Raw genomic sequence first — 22357 nt, 5'->3', positions numbered from 1 at the left:
ATTTAAAACACTTCTTTTGGGGGGCCTTCAGAAATTCACAACTAAATCTTTATTTTTCCAAAGAACTAATTTCTAGTTCAGTTGATAGCCTTTTAAGGTACAGCAAGAGTATTAATGCTATTCATGCGATTTATAAGAAATCAGAAAACCTGAGATTAAATTATGTAACTTTTAAAAAAATGCTACCATTTAAAAAATTAAGATGATTACATTAGAATATGAATAAAATCCCATTAGCAATCATTCACTGATTTCTTTAAGTGTATAATTAAATATATAGTTCTATTTTTTCAAATAAGTACACAATTTATGAGAAAAATTGATCTTATTTTCACTAAAGAGCTGTGAGTCTTTATTTCTTCCAATCAACAACTATGTTAAATTTTATCACATGTCAGATATTTTCCTGGGTACTGAGGATCCAGTGGTGTGAGGACACCTGAATCAGTGAATTCTATTATAATGTATTCATGAAACATTTTTGGATGTCTAATCAATCAACGAATGAACTCTCTGGTTTACCTATCGCTGCTGTGGTCTAATAGTTTGGCAATATATAGGCAAAGTTATAGTGTGATAAAATAATATACAGATCTCTTATGTTGTTAATGAGAAATAAATCGTCACTGCTCTAGTATTAATTAAGCACTTACATTTGACATGCCAGGCTTGGAGGGGAAACTTCTTATCTTTAAATTCCACCAGTGGCTGGTATATGAAGCTGTTGATTTATTTTTCTATTTTAACAGTCAGAGTAATGGTAGGGTTTGATATACTAGTGTAAATTTCGAAGGATCATCTTCTTCCAAGTTATCAAATAACTCACTCAGATGAGAACACAAAGAATGGACCAAAAGCAAGGAAATTTGCTAAGAGGCTGTCAATCCCTTCAAAGATTGGAATCTCTGGCCTCTTTAGAAAGTTGCTTTCTAGTCTTAAAGTGTCATTTTACTTGAATATCACCATGTCACAATCTTTAATAGCAATATAGAAATCACAAACAAACATTTGTATATCCTAGCAACCTTATCTGGAAATACAGGGGAAGTGTATGAGGGCCCATGAAAGAGGAGGGTAGAAAGGGGGAGAGAAAATATGAGAGTAACAGAAAAGGAGCAGGATAGGAGAATCAAACTTCTTGATTAAGCTGAGCAATTAATTTATTTGAACATACTGAGGTTTAAGTAAGTGTTCCTGGATTAATCCAAACATCCTGATTGATTATTTCAGTAACATACATGCAGATAGACATGTGGCACTCTATACCCTCGTGTCCACTGCATACATTTTGGCAGTCTCTGTCCGAGGGGCTACATATGACTTGGCCATCGACACAGCTGCTGCTGAATAGGCTTTCCTCATGGAATACGGATAGTGCCTCTCAGGTCCAACATCTGTTGGAAAGAGATAAATGTCGTGATACAAATAAGACTCAGTAAATCTGGGGGAGAAAATGTCATTTTACCCATTCTTCTCATAAAGAGGAAAGAATACAAATATTCTAAGACAAAATCATCTACGAAGAACCCAAGAAGAAATTTGAAGATTTTCATCTGGAAAGTTTTGTTTTTTTTTTTAATTTAAAACTTGGATAATTTTCTTTTCTTCCCCCCTTTCTCTTTCCCTCTCTTTCTTTTTTTCCCCCTTTCTTTCTTTCTGTCTCTTTTTCTTTCTTTTCTTTCTCTTTCTTTTTTTCTGATGAGGAGATGGATTTTTCTTACTTTTAAAGTGATATTTTTAGAGACCCGTTAGAAACACATTACATTTTTTAATAATTATTTGACGTGGCTCTCAGTCTATTTCTTTATTTAACTCTGGAAATATAGAGAATAGATTGGATGAAATTAGATATATGGGATTATGAACACACTGAAAACATCATTTTATATTTAGATATCAGATATAGCTATAACTGTGGGTTGGTTTGTTTTCACCCATTATACCACTAACCAGGTAATAAGCCATGAATATTGTAAATCAGTTGCCCTTAAAAAACAGAAATTGTTAAAGTATCATTTATAATAAGTAGGGATCATGTATCATTTATTATAAGTAGGGATCAAGTATGCAAAAGGCTATGTGAAAAGCGTTCACCACTTGATTATTTTGTGCTGGTAAGATATGTTTCCATTTGGCTGGGAAGACTGATACAGGAGGCATGTAAATGTGTTATTTTATTTTATTTTGTTCTTACCTTTGAAGAGGTATAAGCAGCATGTCAGGATGGCACCAGCCAAAAAGCAACCCAGAGACCCAGCCATTCCGAGCCAACAAGACCAACCAAATTTATATTGGATGCCAAGAAATATATTGTGCAAAACCAGAGAAGAACGTTCCACATAAACATCAACAGCATACCACACAGAACCAATGATTCCTGGGGCACCTGAAAGAAAGAAAAGTTGCTAAAAATAATGCAGGCTTCCCAAATTTAAATTCAAGGAGATCTGACTGCTACCCAAAATGCATGGCATAATTTAGAGGGATAATAATGATGTGAAGGATTCATGGACAGCTCAAAGTTTGGATACTTCTTCTATGTCTTCCTTTTGCTTTCTACTTTGCATTTCTTCTCAACTATATATCAGTTTATACATAAAGAGAAATACAAATATTTAAACAATGCAGTCTTCCTCTGTGTAAAGTTAAAATGGTCATTGTGGTTTTCTTTAATTCCTTCTTTCCAATGTTTTCTTAAGTGTTATATAAAATAAAATATGAAAAAAAAGAAATGACACAAAATCAAAGACAAAGAATAAATAGCCTATATTCATTGTCTATTGATGTTTAATTAAAAGTATTTATCTTTAAGACTATTCTATTTCTCCTCTGCCCAACCACATAGACCCACAATTAAAGCTATGTCAACTACATAATCAGCACCCATAAGGAAACTATGTTTTAGAAGTCAATAATTTTAGTGTGTTGGGGTCAAAAACAAATAGCTTCAGTAAAAACTGCTTTTATTTTAAAATAAATTCTTTTCTACCACCCCTACACAAAGAAATTTTGTTCCTTTTAAATAAAATTTAATACCCAAAATTGTCTATCTGACAATTGGACTGGCTTGAAATGATGTCACAAGAGTCCTCTCATTTTAAGGGTATAAATTGTACACCATTGGTTAGATGCAAGGGAAAAAGGTGAGGAACTATGGGACAAAATGCTATGTGAAAAGTGTTCACCATTTCATTGTATTCTTTTCCCAGTTGTTTAACGCAAGAAGTTTAAGAAGGACCAGATCATGAACATATAACCTTCAGATAACAGTTTAAATTACCACATATTTTCTATAATATTGTAATCTAGAATTTTAATATGGAAATTCCTTTATGAAATTTACAGATTATGAAAAATTATACATATACACACAAAGAGATATGTATATATGAAATATGTATATATTTAATTTCATATGAAAATAGTATGCCATAAATATTTATATGTAACATATCATGTGTATGGCATTAGTATTTTAGACATAAAATTAGTATTTTATATACAATATATATGGCATACTACATGGTTCCAAGCCTTTGGCCATCTATAGAAATTTAATTTTGTCATTTATTTAACCATTCCTGTAGGGATTTTCCCCATTAATTCATTGTTTCTTTGTTTTGGTCTTTGCTTTCATTTATTCATCTATTTTTTTAATAAAAAATGGTATATCTAGCGATATTTCAAAAAGTATTCTGGAGTAAAATTATATAGCATTAAATGGTGTTTTTTTTTTTAATTTGTTGAGTAAAACACATTTTTACATACAAAAGCTCCATGTTATCACTAGACTAGGCATGGGAATAAACGTCTTTAAAAGGAAAACTTACTAAGTTCTTGTGACTTTTTAATACAACCTAAGGATCATCAGCCTTACTCAATGTGTGTGTGAAAAACTTCACACAGTTTTAACTGTGTGTTGGGGTAGGCTCTCTGCTATGTGCTTACTCCATCCACACTGGATCTTCAAGACAGCAGTTCAGAGTAGGTATGATGACTGAGGCTTCACCTTATTTTGCAAATCAAGAAAAGGAGACTAGTTGCTAAACTCACACATCACACATGTATATCTCTAAGTATTTATCTTTCTTTTTTTATTTTTTTTTAAAGTAAACTCTGCCACCCACATGGGGCTCCAACTCACCATTCTAAGATCAAGATCGCATGCTCTACTGACTGAGCCAGCCAGGTGCCTCTCCAAGTATCTTTAGTTCCCAAATCCCTATCCATTCATCTTGTACTGCCTGGTGAGATTCCCATGTACATTTATTTGCTTTGCTAGATTTGACTGCTACCTTAAAAAAAAATGATGGTTATCTCTCTGAGGGTTGTGCCCAGTGGTTTTCAATCTTCTTGCACTTTGATTTCACCAGTGTATTTTCTCTCAACTTGCATTAAGATCCTAAGAAGACATCATGTTGTGACAGAGGAAGACTAAACTGAATTTAATGACAGACCTGCGTAAAATATCACTGTTGCTCTTCCATCAATAAACACCATGTAAAGTGCTTCTTGACTGTTTATTAGTCATGCTTGATTTATTAGCCTTCAGGACTCCATTTATTCATCTGCTTCTTAAGTGGAGATATAATCTGCTTTATTGTTACATTTATGATCAAATGGCCTGGCACATGAGAAAAGTCTAACATAGGACTTGGCACAATTTAGTTCACTACAAAAAAAATTGGTGGGAGTGAGTACAGGTATGGAGGGGATGCTTTGAGACTTACTTTAGAATTTAATTTCAGAAATAATAATAAAAAATAAATTATTTGAAAGATTTTAAGCATCTTGTAACTTTTTTTCACCATTTTAACTTTTTAAATGGTTAAAAAGTAGTTTAAGGACTTCAATAAACTTTGCTTTGGGACATTAACAAAAATTAATTATCTAATTCTACAGCTAAAGGAAGTAGGGTTGGTGGATGTGCTCTTTTTACCTGTAATCTAGAAAAGCAGATCACATATGTTACTCAAACGAACTGCTTGACGACAAGCACCCTTCTCCTTCATTTCAAGATCAATGACAAGCATCCCTACCCCCACCACTAGTGCAGAGAGTACCTGCTATTAGCAATATGGTTCCGGAAACAAAGCAGATGCGGACTTTGATGTATGGCTCATCAGGGAGGAATTTCACACAGTCAAGACCAAGAAGCAGGGTGATAAATCCAAAGCCAGCTAGAATATCTGCTGTAATCATCAATGCTCGAGTTACCACCAGCTTCACTGGAAGATCAGGACAGGTGGTTACATTGTGGTCAGAGGAAGGAAACATGTTAAGGCACACAGGTGCATCCAAAACAGATAATCACATACATTGATACATGCCCACTGAAAGAATTAGACTTTAAATCTGCATGAACATGGAATGCTATCATAAAATGCAAAAATATAATGAGATTATTGGTATTATTATTTGTTTAAGCACTGATTATTACTTAGTCCTGCTGGCCCCCTAGAAAAATGCCTGGCATATAATGTAGACTAAATAACTATTTCCTTGCTTATTTCCTGTTTTGGAATGAGTCTTGTTGACAAATATTACAGGTGAATGCTGGATTGAAAGTAGAGGATCTATTCTGCAGAAGTTACCCCAGTAAATATTTAAGAAATTAATGATCACTGCATTTGTTTGAAGTTTTATTTAAAAATGTACTCAATGACTGGCTAAAATACGGTATAGGGAGCAGAATAAAATGCTTCAACATGTAACTTGTCAATTCAGGTTGGTGAGAGCCATTAGTGGGTTTTTAGAAGGAGAAGGAGCTTCTGTTATTTAGTAGAACACTATATCTTGAAGCCAGATCATATTCTTTTACATTTCATTTTCAGGTGGTGATCCTTCTTGGCCAACATTCCACATGAAGCCTTCAACGTTGCACTGTCAACTGAGCAAAACTGAAAACTATAGCCACTTGAGAATATATGGCAGAAGGTCCAGGGAAGAGGATATTAGGTAAATAGAATGGACTAGTAGTAGTCATCATCTGCAATGGAAGCATCCTCAACTGTGAAAACTGTTGAGCTGTGAATCATAGTTATGCTAGATTTAAAATAAGAGAATTTGGGGCACCTGGGTGGATCAGTCAGTTAAGCATCAGCATTCAGCTCAGGTCATGATCCCAGCACCCTGGAATTGAGTCCCACATTGGTCTCCCTGCTCAGCAGGGAGTCAGCTTTTCCCTCTACTTCCTCCTGCTGCTTCTGATCTTGCTCTCTCTCATGCTCTCAAATAAACAAAATCTTTAAAAAAATTTTAAAAATAAAAATAAGAAAATTTTATCACAAATGGAGGGTTAATTACACGATGTCAAAGCTACTGCTATTTTAGCTCTTAGAGGAGTGATAAAATTTATTCTTTTGATGGTACAATAATTATGTTTTATTTTCATAGTGATTGCAGTTTCCTGGAAGTTTAAATAATTTTTGCTCAATGGTGAGATAAATTTAGGGCTTATTTAGTAATATGTTGCTTATAAAATATGGCCAATTTATTTAAAATAAAAAAATACTTTTATGATCCATCTAAGAAAGGAAATTAATGCAAAAAATCAGCATCTACCTGATTTTTTTTTTTTTTTAAGTAGGCTCCACACCCAGCGTTGAGCCCATCATGGGGCTTGAACTCACCTCTTGAGATCAAGACCTGAGCTGAGATCAAAAGTCAGTTGATTAGTTGACTGAACCACCCAGGAGCCCCAACTTCTACTTGATTAACAAGTGAATATTTAAGATCTTAAAAGGTGGCATTATTAAAAAAAAAATTAAACTTAAATTTCTAATTTAGGTCAAATCAAAAGTCTATTTTTCTCAAAATTCAGGAAAGAGAAAAAGATGTAACTAACGAGGTAGTATCAGTTTTTATGTTTCAACAATCTTGAATAATATATACAAGTGAGTCTCCTATTCAGCACCCCAAGCCAAGCAGTCCCACACTTTGGAGGGCCTTCCTTAAATATTTTAAAGTCTCCTTTTAGAATCTGGGTCCAACAAGGCCAGCATTGCCATCTGGATTGGATGCTCTAAAATCATCGCCCTGGTTTTCCCCTCTCTAACACTTGATCCCACACAGAGTATGATTTCTTTCTCTCTCTTTTTTTTTTCTTTCTTTCTTCCTTTCATTCTTTCTTTTCAAAGATTTTTGTATTTATTTATTAGAGAGAGAGAGAGAGAGAGAAGGAGGGAGGGAAAGAATGGGGAAGAGCAGAGAGAAAGGGAAAGAACAAGTTTAGCAGATTCCTTGCTGGGCTCAGAGCTTGACGTGAGGTTCGATCCCAAGACCCTGAGATCAAGACCTGAGCCAAAACCAAGAGTCCGTCTGTTAATTGACTGCACCACCCAGGGGCCCCCAGAGTGTGATTTCTGATGCTCTGTGGAACTCCCCAGCTTATGCCCATGGTGTCAGCCCATGTTCTAAGAAGGCAGTTCTGCAGGCAGATAGCGAACACTAACCAGCCAGGAATTTCTTTCTGGGAATTGTCTGAGATCTTGCTGGTTAAATGAGAATGTTAAATATTCTGATTTGGGGAGGGCGTACTCAACAGGAGTCCTGAAAAAAATTTGTCTGAGTCTGTATACCCTTGGTCTACAGGAAAATGGAAAAGGTTATCTAATTATGATTCTATAAAAGATATCAAAGGCTAAAAATAAAATATCTTGGGTAATATCCTAACTTAGAAGGTATAGTTATGTTATTTTCTTAGAATACATTTTCATCGTCTACCGCCATACCACCCTGAACGCGCCCGATCTTGTCTGATCTTGGAAGCTAAGCAGGGTCGGGCCTGGTTAGTACTTGGATGGGAGAATACATTTTCATCTTGTGTCTAAGCATAGGATAGAATTTTTAAAATCAAAGTGATGAATATTTAAGATATTATTTGAAATTAGTAGGTAAGAATATATTTAAAACTTGAGATGGTATAGAAAAATGATTAAAAGAAGAAATATTAAAATATAAACAGCAGTTTTCTCTGTGCAGTAATCTTATGAATATTTTCTGTTATTTTTGCATAAATATACATAACGTATTTCAAAATTTTAAATATTTTACCTTTTTTTTATCGCTTTCACCATAGCACTACATTTCTGGAATAGTCTAGTGTCCACATAAACTTGCATTCTTATGGATCAAATCATGATTCTTTGTAGGTAGAATTAGGTTAGCTCAAGGAGGGAAAAAGAAAGAATTAACAGCTCTTAAAAAAAAAGTGAAATATGGGCCTTAGGAATTCGGTTAAAGAACACTCAAATCCTAAATAGCAGAAGAAGATATTTTCGATCACTGCTCCTTTTAAGTGCTTATCCTTGGACTGAAATAGCCATCCAGGGGAAAAGTCACATTCCAAGGGTTTGCTTTTCATTTAACTTGAAAAGGAAGTCGCCATTCCCTGCTATACCCCATCCTCCGCTTTGAAAGAGACTGAAACCAATTAGAATTAACAACAGCTCTGGTATTTCTTGGCATGACTGGATGTTCTAAATAAATAAATAAATGCTATGGAGAAAAACTTTGAGAATCAATGGTAACATCTCTCTTAATCTATGAAATCTCTTTCTTTCTTTCTTTTTCTTTTTTTCTTTTTTTTTTTAAGATTTTATATATTTATTTGACAGAGAGATGGCGAGAGAAAGCACAAGTAGGCAGAGCGGCAGGCAGAGGGAGAGGGAAAAGCAGATTCCCCACTGAGCAGAGAGCTCAGTGCGGGGTTCGATCCCATAATCCTGGGATCATGACCTAGCAGAAGACAACCCTTTAACCGACTGAGCAACCCAGGCGCCCCTGAAATCTTTATTTCATAGAAACGTGGGTCTTGCTAACACCTGAACAAAATTTAAAGCTAAAGGTCAGGAGGATGAAGGAGAGGACTTTACCCTACCTGCTAACCGTGCATCATCATGTATACTGATGTTTTTATTCCCTGGTCCTGTCTGTGTGTCTCTCTTTACCTATCTATCTCTGTCTGTGGTTCTGCCTCTTTGTCTCTGCCCACTACTTTCACCTTCTCTCTTTCTCAGCAAATTTCCCGTTGAATTACTGTATACTTCCTATTTGACTTAAGTCACACCTAAAAGACATCTCTGAAACACTTTTCATCTAATCTGTGGATTCCAATCCTCAAATCACAGCACCCTGAAGAATCCATTTCAATTTTAAAAGTGTATACTTTAAGTCTACTGTGTGTAAGATGCTCTGCCAGGCCCTTTGGGGCAGCAGAGATGAAAAAGTTAATATTTTTACCCTAAAGGAATGTATAACTACATGAAAAAAGATAAAAGAGGCTCAAAATGTTTCAATTCACATTTATGAAATAAAATAAATGTTTTAATCAAAACTTCTAAAGTTAGAACTTTACTATAGACTGTAAAAAAACAAAAATACACAGTGGAAACCCAAGTTCAGTGTTGTTTGATACCCTCTCCCTGGTTTGTCCAAGGCATACTTACAGGGGTGTTCAGCAAGTATAGAATCATACTCGTCACAGGTGCGGATCCCATCAAAGGCATTAGTGACACACTCCCACCAGAGGCCTCGGCATTTTGTGCTCACCTAAATGTTGGAGAAGACACCATGCAAAACAACTCACGCAGACACCCTTCAGCTCCCCTCCATCAAAGGAAGACCTTGGCTGTTGTGCATTTGATAATACAGTACAATAGTTGCAATTGTGATCCGAATTTCATTTACAACAAACACAATGTATTTTAGAGTATTTTCTATTAAGCACTAACAGCTAAAGGCTTTCCCCACCAGGAAATGAATTCACTTCCTGATGGGAGTGGGAGGTCGGAGGTGGGGGGCAGGAGGAGTGGTGCTCAATGTAGATAAAATCACAATTAGATAGATGCAAGTGTCTATGACTGGTTCTATCATGGAGTTGTAGTTTAACAGGAAGACAATTCTTGGCTTTCTTGTGCTGACACATGTTCATCAAAAAAAATAAATAAATACATAAAAATCAATCAATCAAACAATGGTTGCTAACTGTTGGCAGCCTCAGTCTGTTAAGAATGTACATTAAATTTTGCCCACCATAAACCCCGAGTTCCATGAAGAAAGGTGTTATGATATATAAAGTTCATAATTTGACAATAATTGCCAAAGAAACTTACACCTTAAGAAAACAATAAATCAAATATGAAGAGCCACAACTGCTTCCTCTTTGTTCCACTGAAGCACTACAAACGTTTAAGCTATGAGATGGATGTGAACAATTGAACAATTAGGTTAGCTCAAGGAGGGAAAAAGAAAGAATTAACAAATTAACAATTTCATGCCATCTGACAGCCATAAGCCACTTTCACTTAGAAACTCTGCAGATGACTCTAAGTGTCCACCTACAGCTAAAAGATACCAGTGCCCCCAGCCTTTCCCTACTTTATTTGTTAGCTGCAAGTCACAATAGATTTCTTTTTTTTCTTTTTTTCTTTTTCACAATAGATTTCTTAAAATGGTAAACATGCCAAAAGAAAATAGTTTCAAATATTCCTGACACAGCTCATGCATATGGAACAGAGCTAATATGATTGTTTGTCTTGATTCAATTACAAATTCACATTACCTGGGAATTCTGGGAATAGTTTACTACAAGTTAACCAAGAATTATCTCGGAAAACAAAACGTAAATTTTTCCTTAAAGAAAGAATAAACCATAGAGTGAGAAGAGAAATGCAAAAGCAGGGAGATCATAACTGGTGTGAAGAAGGAAGAAGGGAACATAAAACACTTCGATCTGCAAAAGCAAACCTTATCAGGGAGTATTTGTGCTTTGAACCTCTCTGCTCCATGTTCTGCCTTGAAGCCATGAGCTGTGTTGCGAGCCAAATAAAACTGCACTGCTTGCCACACCACCACAAATTTCAACGTTGTGCTTCTATTATCACTTTCCATGGAAAATACTCTTAATTGGTAATTTAAAAATTTACATCGAGTCTATACTATGAAGCAGTTGCTACTTCCGTATCTTATGATTTCATTTATTCGTCAAAGGATCCTGTGAGATATCCATTATTTCCAGCTATTTCACAAATAAGGAGAATGAGGCACAGGAAAGGTTAGTGATAACCCCAAGAAAGTATAGTTAATAAGTGGAGGAGATAAAACTCAAATACAGCAGTCTGTGTGTTTGCTCTTAAACCCTGCAGTATACTTAAAAACCCATTTTTTAAAAAATGCCAAATCCCTTTCATGCAGGCATTGGAAATTGGAAGATAGCTTTGAGTGAAGTGTTAAGCCCAAACTTTAATATCATCCTATGGCTATTCTACAAAACCTCACTTTGGCTTACTGTTCCTAAGGTTAAATCTGAAGGGCTATTTTGGAGTTTAGGAATATTATCTGCCTAAGGAAACACAGTAACAAAGAAGGTCCACCTTGTGAAGTTTAACATATCAATTTCTAAAGAAGGATGTGAACATCTCAAGTTAGATATGCATGCAAGTTAAGCTATGGGTAAAAAACGTATAGACTTTAAATCTAAGTTGATATTAACAAGGTGTGTTGTATCCTTGGGTAAGATCTTTCTTACCTTTTTTGAGCCTCGGTCTTCTTATGTGTATAAAGGAGATGGTGTTAAGATAGATATAAGAATTAATAACAAATACATAATATAGATGATTTGCTCATACATGATCTTAGTAAAGTACTTAAACATTATAACAACCTGAGTAGTGACTGTGTGCAACATTACTAACTAACAGAGATAGAAAAGAAGAAAGGTTAATATAATGGGTTGAATGATGGCCCCCCAAAAGATGACCACGTCCTAAGTCCCAGAACCTGTGGATGTGACCTTTTTTGGAAAGAGGGATATTACATATGTAATGAAGTACAAGAATGGGCCCCAAATTGAATGACAAGTATCTTGATGAGGGACACACAGAACAGGGGGCAATGTGACCACAGAAGCAGAAATTGAAGTGATGTTGCCATAAATCAAGGAATGCCAACAGCTCCCAGCAGCAGGAAGTCTCAAGGGATGGATTCTTCCCTAGAGTCTTCAGAAGGAGTACAGCCCTGTCAACACCTTGATTTCAAAGTGGCCTCCAGAACTTGGAGAGAATAAATTTCTCTTGTGTGAACCCACCAAGTTGTGGTAAATTGTTATGGCAGCCCTAGGAAACAAATACAGTAGAGATGCTTGGTAGAGAGCTGCTAGACCTTACAAGAAAACAGGCCTTCTCGTAGCTTATTGCCCTTCAGTGTCTCGATTAACAGGAACATACTGCATCCAGTTTATTCCAACCTGAGCTAGGTTATGTGGATTCAAAATCACTGCTCTACAATCGAGCAGTGACTATCCACAGTTCCCGCTGTCTAACAGCCATGAAAATGAGCCAACCAATCCACCATGGTATTTATCATTATAAGTAAGCTTATTTAGAAAGGAACCTGTGATAGATATGTGACAATTCTCATTTTACACTAAGAAAAGTGTCTCTTGGCAAAATAATCCAGCAGTGGTGTCATTTCCAAGGCTATTGATCATTTACCTGCAATGACCATATTTAGAAAAGCAATGAGCTCATTAGAGGAAACAAGGAATCCAATTTCATTAGGTATTAATGCTCAGGGGCACACTGTGCAATTGCTTGGTATTCACACTCGGTTAAGGTACGTGAGAATAGGGGCTGTAATTAACTAAACTTCTGTGTTAATATAGCACTTACTAGAGACACCCTTAAAGGTGCCTTTGTGCACAAAAGACAAGGTTAAAAGATTTTATATTATTAATCATATTTAGGAAAGCCCCCCTTGTCTGTAATATATAATCTTCATTTACTTATCCCTGTGTTTCACAACGGCTTATTAAGAATTTCCTAAAAGGCAAGTAAATCTAACTTCTTAAAAGTTTTAAGACGAGATGCTGTTTAAAAAGCAGACTGAGGCTTAAAATATTATGGTTAACCTTTCTTAAAGGGCAAACATGCAAAATGTTAACTAATAATTCTTATCTTACAGGGTCATTCAAAATAGAAGATTCCAATTTTAAGGCTACTCTTTTAACTTGCAATTTATACATTAATAAATATAGATAATGGTACAATAGGAATTTCTACATTTTTTCAGTGAATATCTATTAATCTTGGAGTGAAGAGCAGATTATCTCCTCAATGGGGAGAACTCAGTTTATCTAAGATGTAACAATAAAAGTACAAACATGAGGCTAACATAAATCTCTTAGTATTAATTACTTGCCATAGTAAAACACAGAGATCTTATGGAACAGTCCAGATTTCTGGCTTCTGTTGGAAACTTGGTCCTTCTGGCCGCCCGGACTCCTCAGTCCCACAAACAACAATTAACGCCAACTGAGCGGCTGCTGCCGTTAGGTGGGATTTGTGCTCACAGGTTCCTGGATGTTGACTACCCAGGTCCCAGCAGCATGTAACTTTCCTGCTCCTGGCGTATAATAAGGAGAACATCTCCCTTCGCCTTCAAATTTTCAAATTTCTACCTATCCTTCAAGTCCCACTTCAAAGGCATTCCTTCTTCCATGAAGTTCTCCCAGTTTCTCCGGCAGGAGTCAATTTCTCCTCAGACCATGCCATAATTTGTCCACCTTCTGTAGTATTTATAATACGGCATTATTATTTTTATGTGCATTTATGTACATCCATCTCCTACATCTGTCTGTTGTCATGCATCAGTCCACAGATTAAAGAAATGCTGGAGATAGAGCAGGGACCAAGACAGGTGTGGCACCTTGTTGCAAGGAACATACAGACCCTCCTGCTGGAAACACAAGACATGCTGAATAGATGTCTATTGAGAAAAGAAAAGTCGGTCAATTTTCCAAATCCACACACATTAACTGACATTTGAACCGTGCCTGATACACTACATGCATTGTCGATGCTTAATCTGTGCTTTTGGCTTGACTGAATAGACAAAACAGCTGAATCTGAGAGTCAAAGAACTAGTACTTATCAACAGAGTTTATGCTGACTTGCTGTCAGCCTGGATCCTATCTCCATAACTCACTCTGGGAAGTGTTTACCGTAGGACCCAGGATAATCCAGGTACCGCTCAGAGAAAGCTTTAGGAACCTGTATGGACAATGCCTCTTCCCTGTTGAATTTATAGTATCCTAAATTGGCTCCTTAATCCTGGGATTTCTTATTCTTTTCTCTTTAGCAGCCATCCATTAAGGCTTCTCTATCCTACTCTTTGCCCATTTTTTCTTTCTTTATCACTCCAGAAATATTTACGAGCAGCAACACACAATTTTGCCTACCTTGTTATGTTTCCTGTAGTTCTGGATGTGTTTGTCTTGCTTCCAAGTATTTTCTCTATCATTTGAGAATTAGAGAAACTTAAAAATATTTTTATTTACTGGCATATATTTTTCTCCAGCTTCGTGGGAGAAAAAAAATATATATATGTACAAACACACACACACACACACACACACACACACATGGTAGGCTTAGTAAATATTTATTGTGGGCTGACCACTATCAAATAAGACTTTTCTTCGTTAATATGTTAGATTATAAAAGCGTATCCAGTGGGATGCGTGTGAAAATATAACACATAGAAGAGGAAGTATGAACAGTAGAATAAGTCATGAAGATATATTATTTTAAAAACTATCTTGCATCCACATACTAGAGGAATTTATACTTTTCACATCACTGTGGCATTCTTCTCCTAATGTACTTGAACACTGAAGATGCAACTTACCTGTTTCTAGTATTTAATTAAATATATTTATTAAGATGCAAAAGTTTCAATAATACCACAGTAAGTAGCAGGTGTTACTACTAAGACTGGAAACAATTTCAATCTGAACATGAAAGTCATTTGAATTTTTTATACTATGGTTCTGAACTTTTGTTTGAATGTTTTAGATTATTTTTCTTACTATATTGGGTTTTAAAGAACTCAAAACAGGTATTCATAATGTTAAGGAAGCAAGATTAAAATAAGCATAATAGGGGTGCCTGGGTGGCTCAGTCATTAAGCATCGGCCTTCGGCTTGAGTCATGATCCCAGAGTCCTGAGATAGAACCCTGCATCAGCTCCCTGCTCTGCAGGAGGCCTGCTTCTCCCTCTCCCACTCCCTGTGCTTGCACACCCCCTCTCTGTCAAAAAAATAAATGAAATCTTTTTAGAAAATAAGCATAAAATGTTACTTTTCTTTTCTTCTCCATTTAGGTGCCATGGATTTATCTGTTAACCTACATTTGGTTTAGTTCTGCCTACTTATTTGTGGAGGACTAGCCAAAGGTGTAAAAGGCAAGAATGAGATAATGCATACTTAGTAGGCAAGATATAATTTTTGTGGCCTTCCTGATTATATGACCTAATTTACATATTTGAACTACCTAAATATTTCCATTTTAACAATTATTTTATTGTTTAATTTGTTTAAGTCACATGTTTAATCATTTTAGAATGCTTATGAGAGCATGCTATCACAACTTTGAGATGATGGCTACATCAGTCCTGACAGATCACAATGTGCGTTGAGTAATGATAATAAAATACTAATTTACTTTTTTCTCTCTTCTTTTCTTCATTTCTGTCTTTATTTGAAGCACCAGGCAGGAAAGTTTTATTCTTTGGGCCAGAATGCACTCTTCACCAATCTTATTATACATCCCAGGGAATTTGATTTTTATTCCTATCTTATAAAAAAGAGGAATCAAGCCCCTGTCTTGAAAAAGTTTAAATTGTAGTAAGGTTAAAAAAAAAAATCTTGCCTAGGAAAAGGTGGTGGTCTCCCTACAGAGATGCTTCTCATTTATGGCTCAGTGTGTGATTTCCAAAGATCACTTGACATTATATTTTCTTCATTTATTTATTCTTTTCATAAATTTGCCAGGTATCTTCATATGTGCCCAATTAATTCACGGGAATCACAAGTTCCCACGATTTGGAAGTTGGTGCAGTAGGAGGTCGTCGTGAGATGAACAAGAGAACATGCATAGACACCAGTGTCTGCTGAAGGAGTTCACAATGAGTTGAAAAGTAAAACTACTACATAAAAAATCAGAGTACATGCCAGGTATAATAATTTTAATATTTATTTTACATCTAAAACAACTATGGCATCATTCCTGTAATCAGAAACCCCTGAGGAAAGAAAACCTGGTTATGGGGATAAAGTAAATACAAGTAAATACAAATATAAGAAACTTTCATTTGAGGTAATAAAATTTTAATCATAATGGTGTTGGGTATATAGCAATTTCTCAGTAAATAATTAACACAAGAGTAACTGAAAATGGATTAATCTTGTGAAAACATTCTCTCCTTCTGATAATTGAAAGGCCAGTAACTTTGGAAGAAACTATTTTTTTAATTTCAGTGTGGATAATGAAGAATTACCTATCTTCTAATTGAGTTAACATACTAACAATATAATTAATTCACAATTTATTTTTCTTTTTAAAATGTATTCAATGGGTACCGTATCCTATTTTGTCTTTATTGTCTGCCTTATTCCCTGGTTAGACAAAAAAGGAGCAGCCATAAGTATAAAATGGGCAAACCACAGCTCAGAGAAGTAAACAAAATTTCTCCAAGAGAATCAATAGTGAAAACAGGAATAGAACGTAAATCTCATATCTCTCCCTTCAGTGAACATTACACAAAATGTCATCTCCTCCTCCAGAACAAAAAACAAGACAATAAACTGCAAATAGACGATAATATATCTCTTGTTTATCGACTGATTTGTGTTTGCCCGGTACTGTGGTAAATGCTTTAGTTCACAAGCTCATTTAATCCTCACAAGACACTTATGATGTGCATATTATTATTCTTTTACAGAAGAGGAAATGTGCTTTATAGCAATTTAAATGTCTGCAATTTAAAAGCATGCAGGTATTTTCCGGCAGTGTGGGATTTAATCTCAGGTCCTGAAACATCAAGTTGAACCTATAACTTCCTCACTATAAAGCATTGTATTCCGGGTCCCCTTGAGGTGCTGTATCATAATCTAAATGGAAAAAAAAGAATAGTGGGATGGTCCAGGGACATTGCTGCTTGATGACTTCTGTATAGAGACTAGTTTTCTTCTATTTAATCTCTTGGTAACCCTATTATTCCTCCAACTGCCTAAAAACGATTAAGTGGATTTCAGCCTTGACTTCTCCCTTGAACCAGCTCCTTTCCCCACATGGAATTATCAATCCTGCTGATGGGAATTTGTTAGTTTCCCGTGTTTTCACATGCCTTGCTATGCTTGCTGTCTCACTAGTCCAACCACCATAGCTTCCCTTCTGTTCTATGGCGAAGACCTCCTAGTTAGTCACCCTACACATTATCTACTTATTCCAGCCATTGCCCAACAAGTAGCCAGAATAATCGATCTTTGTGAAACACAGGCATTTGTTTGTTTTCAGCGAAGCACCTTTCTCTACTGAGTAAGATATTGATTTTATGTGAACACAAAGCCTTTGGGATCAAGCTCCTATATTCTCCTCTCTACATTGGAAATTCTTACGGTGCTGAGGCAGTCCAAAGTCAGAGATGTTGCTCTCGTATCTGGATCTCTGCCCATCCTCCTTCCTAGGCTGGGGATACCCTACGACTTATCCCTCAGCCACCTATTCTTCAAGTCCTAGTTTAGGCATTTCTTCTTCTGGATTGCCTTTACTCATTATCTGAGATTGGGCGAGCTGGCCACTCAAAGTTCTGAGTTAAGATGGCATGTGTCACACCATACTGTAACTGTCAGCTCACTTGTCTGTCTCTGCCAGCGTGCTGGGAGCAACCTAATGTAGATCTAGGTTACATCTTCCTTCCTAACCTGTACCCATCACAGCACCAGATGGACAGAGATATCAAACAGTATTTGTGGGATGAAGGGAGAGAGAAAGAAAGGAGAGAGAAAGGGAAGGAAACAGAGATGAAGGAAAATGACTGGAAAGAAAAAGTATAAGTAAGGAGAGGAAGAGCATAAGGAATAGAAGAGAGAGGGAAGGAAACAGGAAAAAAGAGGGAGGAAGAAGGGGAAAAAAGAGGATGAGGGGAAGGACAGGAAGAAGAAATAAATAAGGAGACAAGGAACATGGGAGAAAGGAAGGATGGGCATATGAAGGGACAGAGAAATGGAGAATGTTCGTGATAGAGTCCTAGTAGAAGTTTTGGGGGGAGGCTGCAAACACCATCGGTCCTTCAGTCACTGGCTACATCTCCAGGATTGCAGACCAGTCGAAGTTAAGGAGTCCTGATGTTATTAAAGAATGTGAAGACAGGGGCGCCTGGGTGGCTCAGTGGGTTAAAGCCTCTGCCTTCGGCTCAGGTCATGATCCCAGGGTTCTGGGATCGAGCCCCACATGGGGCTCTCAGCTCAGTGGGGAGCCTGCTTCCTCCTCTCTCTCTGCCTGCCTCTCTGCCTACTTGTGATCTCTGTCTGTCAAATAAATAAATAAAATCTTTTAAAAAAAATAAAGAATGTGAAGACAGAGAAAGGACTTTAAAACAATGCAGTTTACTTTGTTTCATAATTGAAGAAACTGGGCTGAAGACTGAGTCCAGTCTTGTTCGGTGGAACACAGGCAAGACGCAAACACAGGCTGGAATGATCTTAAAGCCCAAGTTCTGCCCAGCATGTGGGTCTTCCGAGAAACACAGGGAAATCAGTAATGAAGGACCAGGCTGGGGGCTAGGACTGCTGTCCCTGGTTTAGGGTTGTGAAATGTGCCAGTCCTGGGCCATTTCTTTTTTTCCTAATGTTTTTCATGCAAAGAATTTCCTTCTTCAAGGGAGGCCTGAGTAAGGCCGAATAATATTTTATGCCATTTTTAGGATTCTGTAGTAAGACAAAAGAGTATCTGAGCTTTTTCTGCCTTGCGGCCTTGGTTATTCACCCTCATCCTCTAACGAGCCCTGATCTTTTACTCATTCTTTACTTTGGCAATGTGTCCTCTGGTCTGCAAGTCCCCTGCTGCCATTTCTACCTTTTGAAATCCTTTGCATCTTTTGGAGGCTTTGCTCAAATGCCTTTTCCTCCCTGAGGCCTGCTTCAATGTCCCCAATGGGAAATAATAATTCTATCTTTTTTCCTCCAATGGTATATTATTCATTTCTTTCTCAAATATGAACTGGCCTATGCCTTTCATTATAGTTTCGTGTTTATCTTTTTTCCCACACTAAATGTCTACTCCTGGAAGGCAAGACCCACTCTCACTTTATCTCTGCCTCCCCTGGTAGGATCAGCGCAATACTTTTTATATGCCATCCATTTCATATTCGTTATGTTGAATTGAACTGTAAAATCTATTTTCCAACTCTGACGCCTACATCACCCTAGAAGATTAACAAAGCTAACGGAGCTAAAAATTCATAGTACTCCTTTGTATTTAAATACTCCATGGGTAGGTTTTTGTTTTTTTTTTAAATCACTTCTGTGTGTCCACTTTTGTCCAACAGTTGCTTAAAGTAAGACGTTAATAAGGACCAAAGATGATACATCCGTAAGAAAGGAAGCAAGGAGAGAGAACAGTAGAATTGAGACAGTGATGATCGGAACCCTCAAATCTGTGGATAACTGTATGCCTTATATGCCAGCCAATTGGGGGAGCAATTATTACCACAGAGCCATGTCCTTTTAAAAATATTGATAAATAAAGAGATCGTTGGAGAGAAGAGGCCTCATTTGTTTCAGCGTTTCTGTTTTAATGTCGAGGCTTTTTGAGAAATGTGTGTGTAATACGTCTCAAGTATGAGAAAAAGAAAGAAGCTAAAAAATACTAACTCTTCTCCAAGATTAGCAAGGATTTACTTGAGGTGCATAACCTGGGCTGCTCGTTCCATTCATTTTAACTAGCAGTGTTCTTACACAGAGCAGATGGCAAATATTGGTTGGATACTGAAATCAGAGCAAAAAGGTGCTTTAAAGGCCAGGACTCTCAATCTCTCTCAGCAAGGTCTGACCCTTTCTAAATTTCCATTTCTTATCGAGTGAAGTTAGTAATACTGTCAACTTGAGCAGAAAGATTTTCAAATTGTTTTAGAAAATATTTTAACAGTACTTTTAGATAAGATTTTGCATATTTGTAAAAAAATTACTTTTGAATGTGCTCTAGGTCAGCATATTTCTAAATTAATCTCCTGCTTCTGGCCATCCAGATTCTGGGACTAATGGCAGAAGACATTTTTATCTGTGCTTTTCTCTGAGCACCGCTCAAAGGGCATTGTGTTTCTCATTCACCACTGACATGCACAGCCAGATAAAATACATCACTGGACTCGCATATAGCAGACATTCTTTGCAGTGTTTCAATTCTATCATAGTTTTCAGAAACATAAGTTTCTGGCTCTAAAGAAGTATTTATAACTAACCCCGTTAGTTTTGAAATGCCACGTAGAAGCCAGAAGAAAATTAAAAGCAAAATAAATAAGTAAATAAATAAATAAATGCAAAAATAATACACATCAAAATAGAAAGATTATTACTTTTCATTTCTAACTTCATCTTGAGAATCTAATAAATAAAGTTAGAAGAAAAAAATATAGAGACTAGCTCTTGGGTATCTTTCCTAAACTTCATAGAGGTGACATTATAGCATTTGTTAGAACAAATTGTTCCCCTCAGGATGTACATAAGAAAGCAGATTGGGTTGTTATATAGTTTTTGAGTTCCTGATATACTGTTTCTTTTTCTTACCTATACTTTCTGAAGCCTTACTAATGAATCATAGCTGGTTTTGAAGATTAGATTTTTGCTCAGTTCTACCTCTCTGATTCCTCTAGCCACAGGAAGTTATTGTAAACTTCCAAATTGCTTCTTTCCAAGCTTCTCCGGTAAGAAAAATAAAATGCTTGAAATGTGAACCACTCACTCATTGCTTACTTAACAATTGGCTTCCAAGAACAGCTTATTTTTGAGAGGGTTTTATAAATCCATATCTATCGCTGTACTTCGAGACCCACAGGAAAGACTTGTTCTCCCTCAGAATACTTGTTCCTACTTGCAAACTCCTTGAAATAACATTCTTCTCTTGCATAGTAATTGGGTAAGTTTTATATACCTTGAGCTTGATTACTCAATTTCTTACATTATCACTTTTTAAGAGAGGCTCTCATGCTACTCATAATGCCATCACCAAGATTAGAAAGTGTTTGGTTGTGAGAAAGGAGGTCACTGGAATGTTTTTCAATTTAGTATATGCAGCAGTGGAAGAGGTGAGTTTCTGGAGGGTTCAGTGACAGGGGTTATGTGATTACCTTTATGTGAGTTCATCCTGATGAAAACAAGAGGGATTATTCCGTTACTTCATCTATAAAATGGGATAACAACACTACCTACCTCATTAGCTGTGATGATTAAATGAGCTTATAAGGTAAGACTCAGTAAGGAGTAAGTCCATCCATGTTGACTATTATGTCTTTCATTAGCCCTGAAGTGTCCTGAGACAGTGGGATTGAGAGAAAGTTCGGACAGGCTTGGGTCAGAAAAAGAAGGTGCTGACTTCTTACCTCCAGGGAATCGTCAGCATTCACCATCCAACAGTCTGTCCAGGTGGCCACAACCAAGAACCCAGTAGAGAAAAAGGCAAAGAAGCAGGCGGCGTACTGAAGAAGATCCCTCATTTTAGCGAGCAGCCTATCTGGAAGGGACACATGGGCAGCTGCCAGCTCTGGGCCCACTCAGGTGGCTGGAACGTTGTCAGGCTTCTGAGCTTCTGCTACCTGGGAATGTGAAAACACCAGGCTTTTACTTTTCCTCACACCCCACTGCAGACGTCTTAAGTTGTGGTCAGAATGCGAACAGGCTGTGACCCACAGAGGGGTCCTGGAGGTCATTATCCAAAGCACCCAGCCTCCAATCAGAAGCCAGGTGAGTCAAAGTGCTGAGTGTGTTTTGGGTTGGGGAGAAAAGGAGACCTGGTAACATTTTCTGCCCAGACTGTGAGCTGATGTGAAATGATGGTCACCCGAGGCACGTGCCAGGGCCAAGATGGAGAGAAGGAAGAAGGGTCACACCCCATGCTGACGCCTGTAAGCTGATCTTTCTCAGGCCCTCCGGGGAAAGTGAGCTATTCTCCTCCCGCCCTGTAAGGAGGCTACACGGTTGACTGCGTGCTATTTTATTATGAGGACTATTTTAATATGCGTTGACTACCTTAGGTTACCCATGCAACTGTACTAAACAAGTGTTAGCTCCAGGGAATTTGCATTCCACAGTGCTGGGCAGAACAGCCCCTTGAAGGGGTTCCAGGACCTGGCCCCAGGTGGAGCCACAGCTCCTAATCTTGGGGCACCACAGGGTGGGAGGGAGGGCACGGGCATTTTCATCCAGTTGGCTCTGTGCTGAGATCCTGGCTCTGAAGCTCAGACGCTGAGGGCATTTGGGTTGTGGTTTCTATAATATTGGAGGTATGAATGCCATCTTCAT

At 37.1% G+C, this 22357-nt stretch overlaps 1 protein-coding gene across 1 annotated transcript; it reads right to left on the bottom strand.

Moving 5' to 3' along the window:
- Positions 1 to 1138: 1138 nt before the first annotated feature.
- Positions 1139 to 21881, bottom strand: CLDN16 (claudin 16). The gene is given in 7 exon segments (XM_044255137.1): positions 1139 to 1394; positions 2195 to 2386; positions 5064 to 5228; positions 9450 to 9552; positions 21439 to 21573; positions 21575 to 21625; positions 21628 to 21881. Coding segments are annotated over 7 exon segments (918 nt in total). The 5' UTR covers positions 21766 to 21881; the 3' UTR covers positions 1139 to 1260.
- Between the last annotated feature and the right edge of the window lie 476 nt (positions 21882 to 22357).

Source organism: Neovison vison, chromosome 6 (genome assembly GCF_020171115.1).
Source record: "Neovison vison isolate M4711 chromosome 6, ASM_NN_V1, whole genome shotgun sequence".
Lineage (NCBI taxonomy): Eukaryota > Metazoa > Chordata > Mammalia > Carnivora > Mustelidae > Neogale > Neogale vison.
Note: the sequence above shows the minus strand (reverse complement) of the source record. Positions and strands in the feature narration are given on the sequence as shown.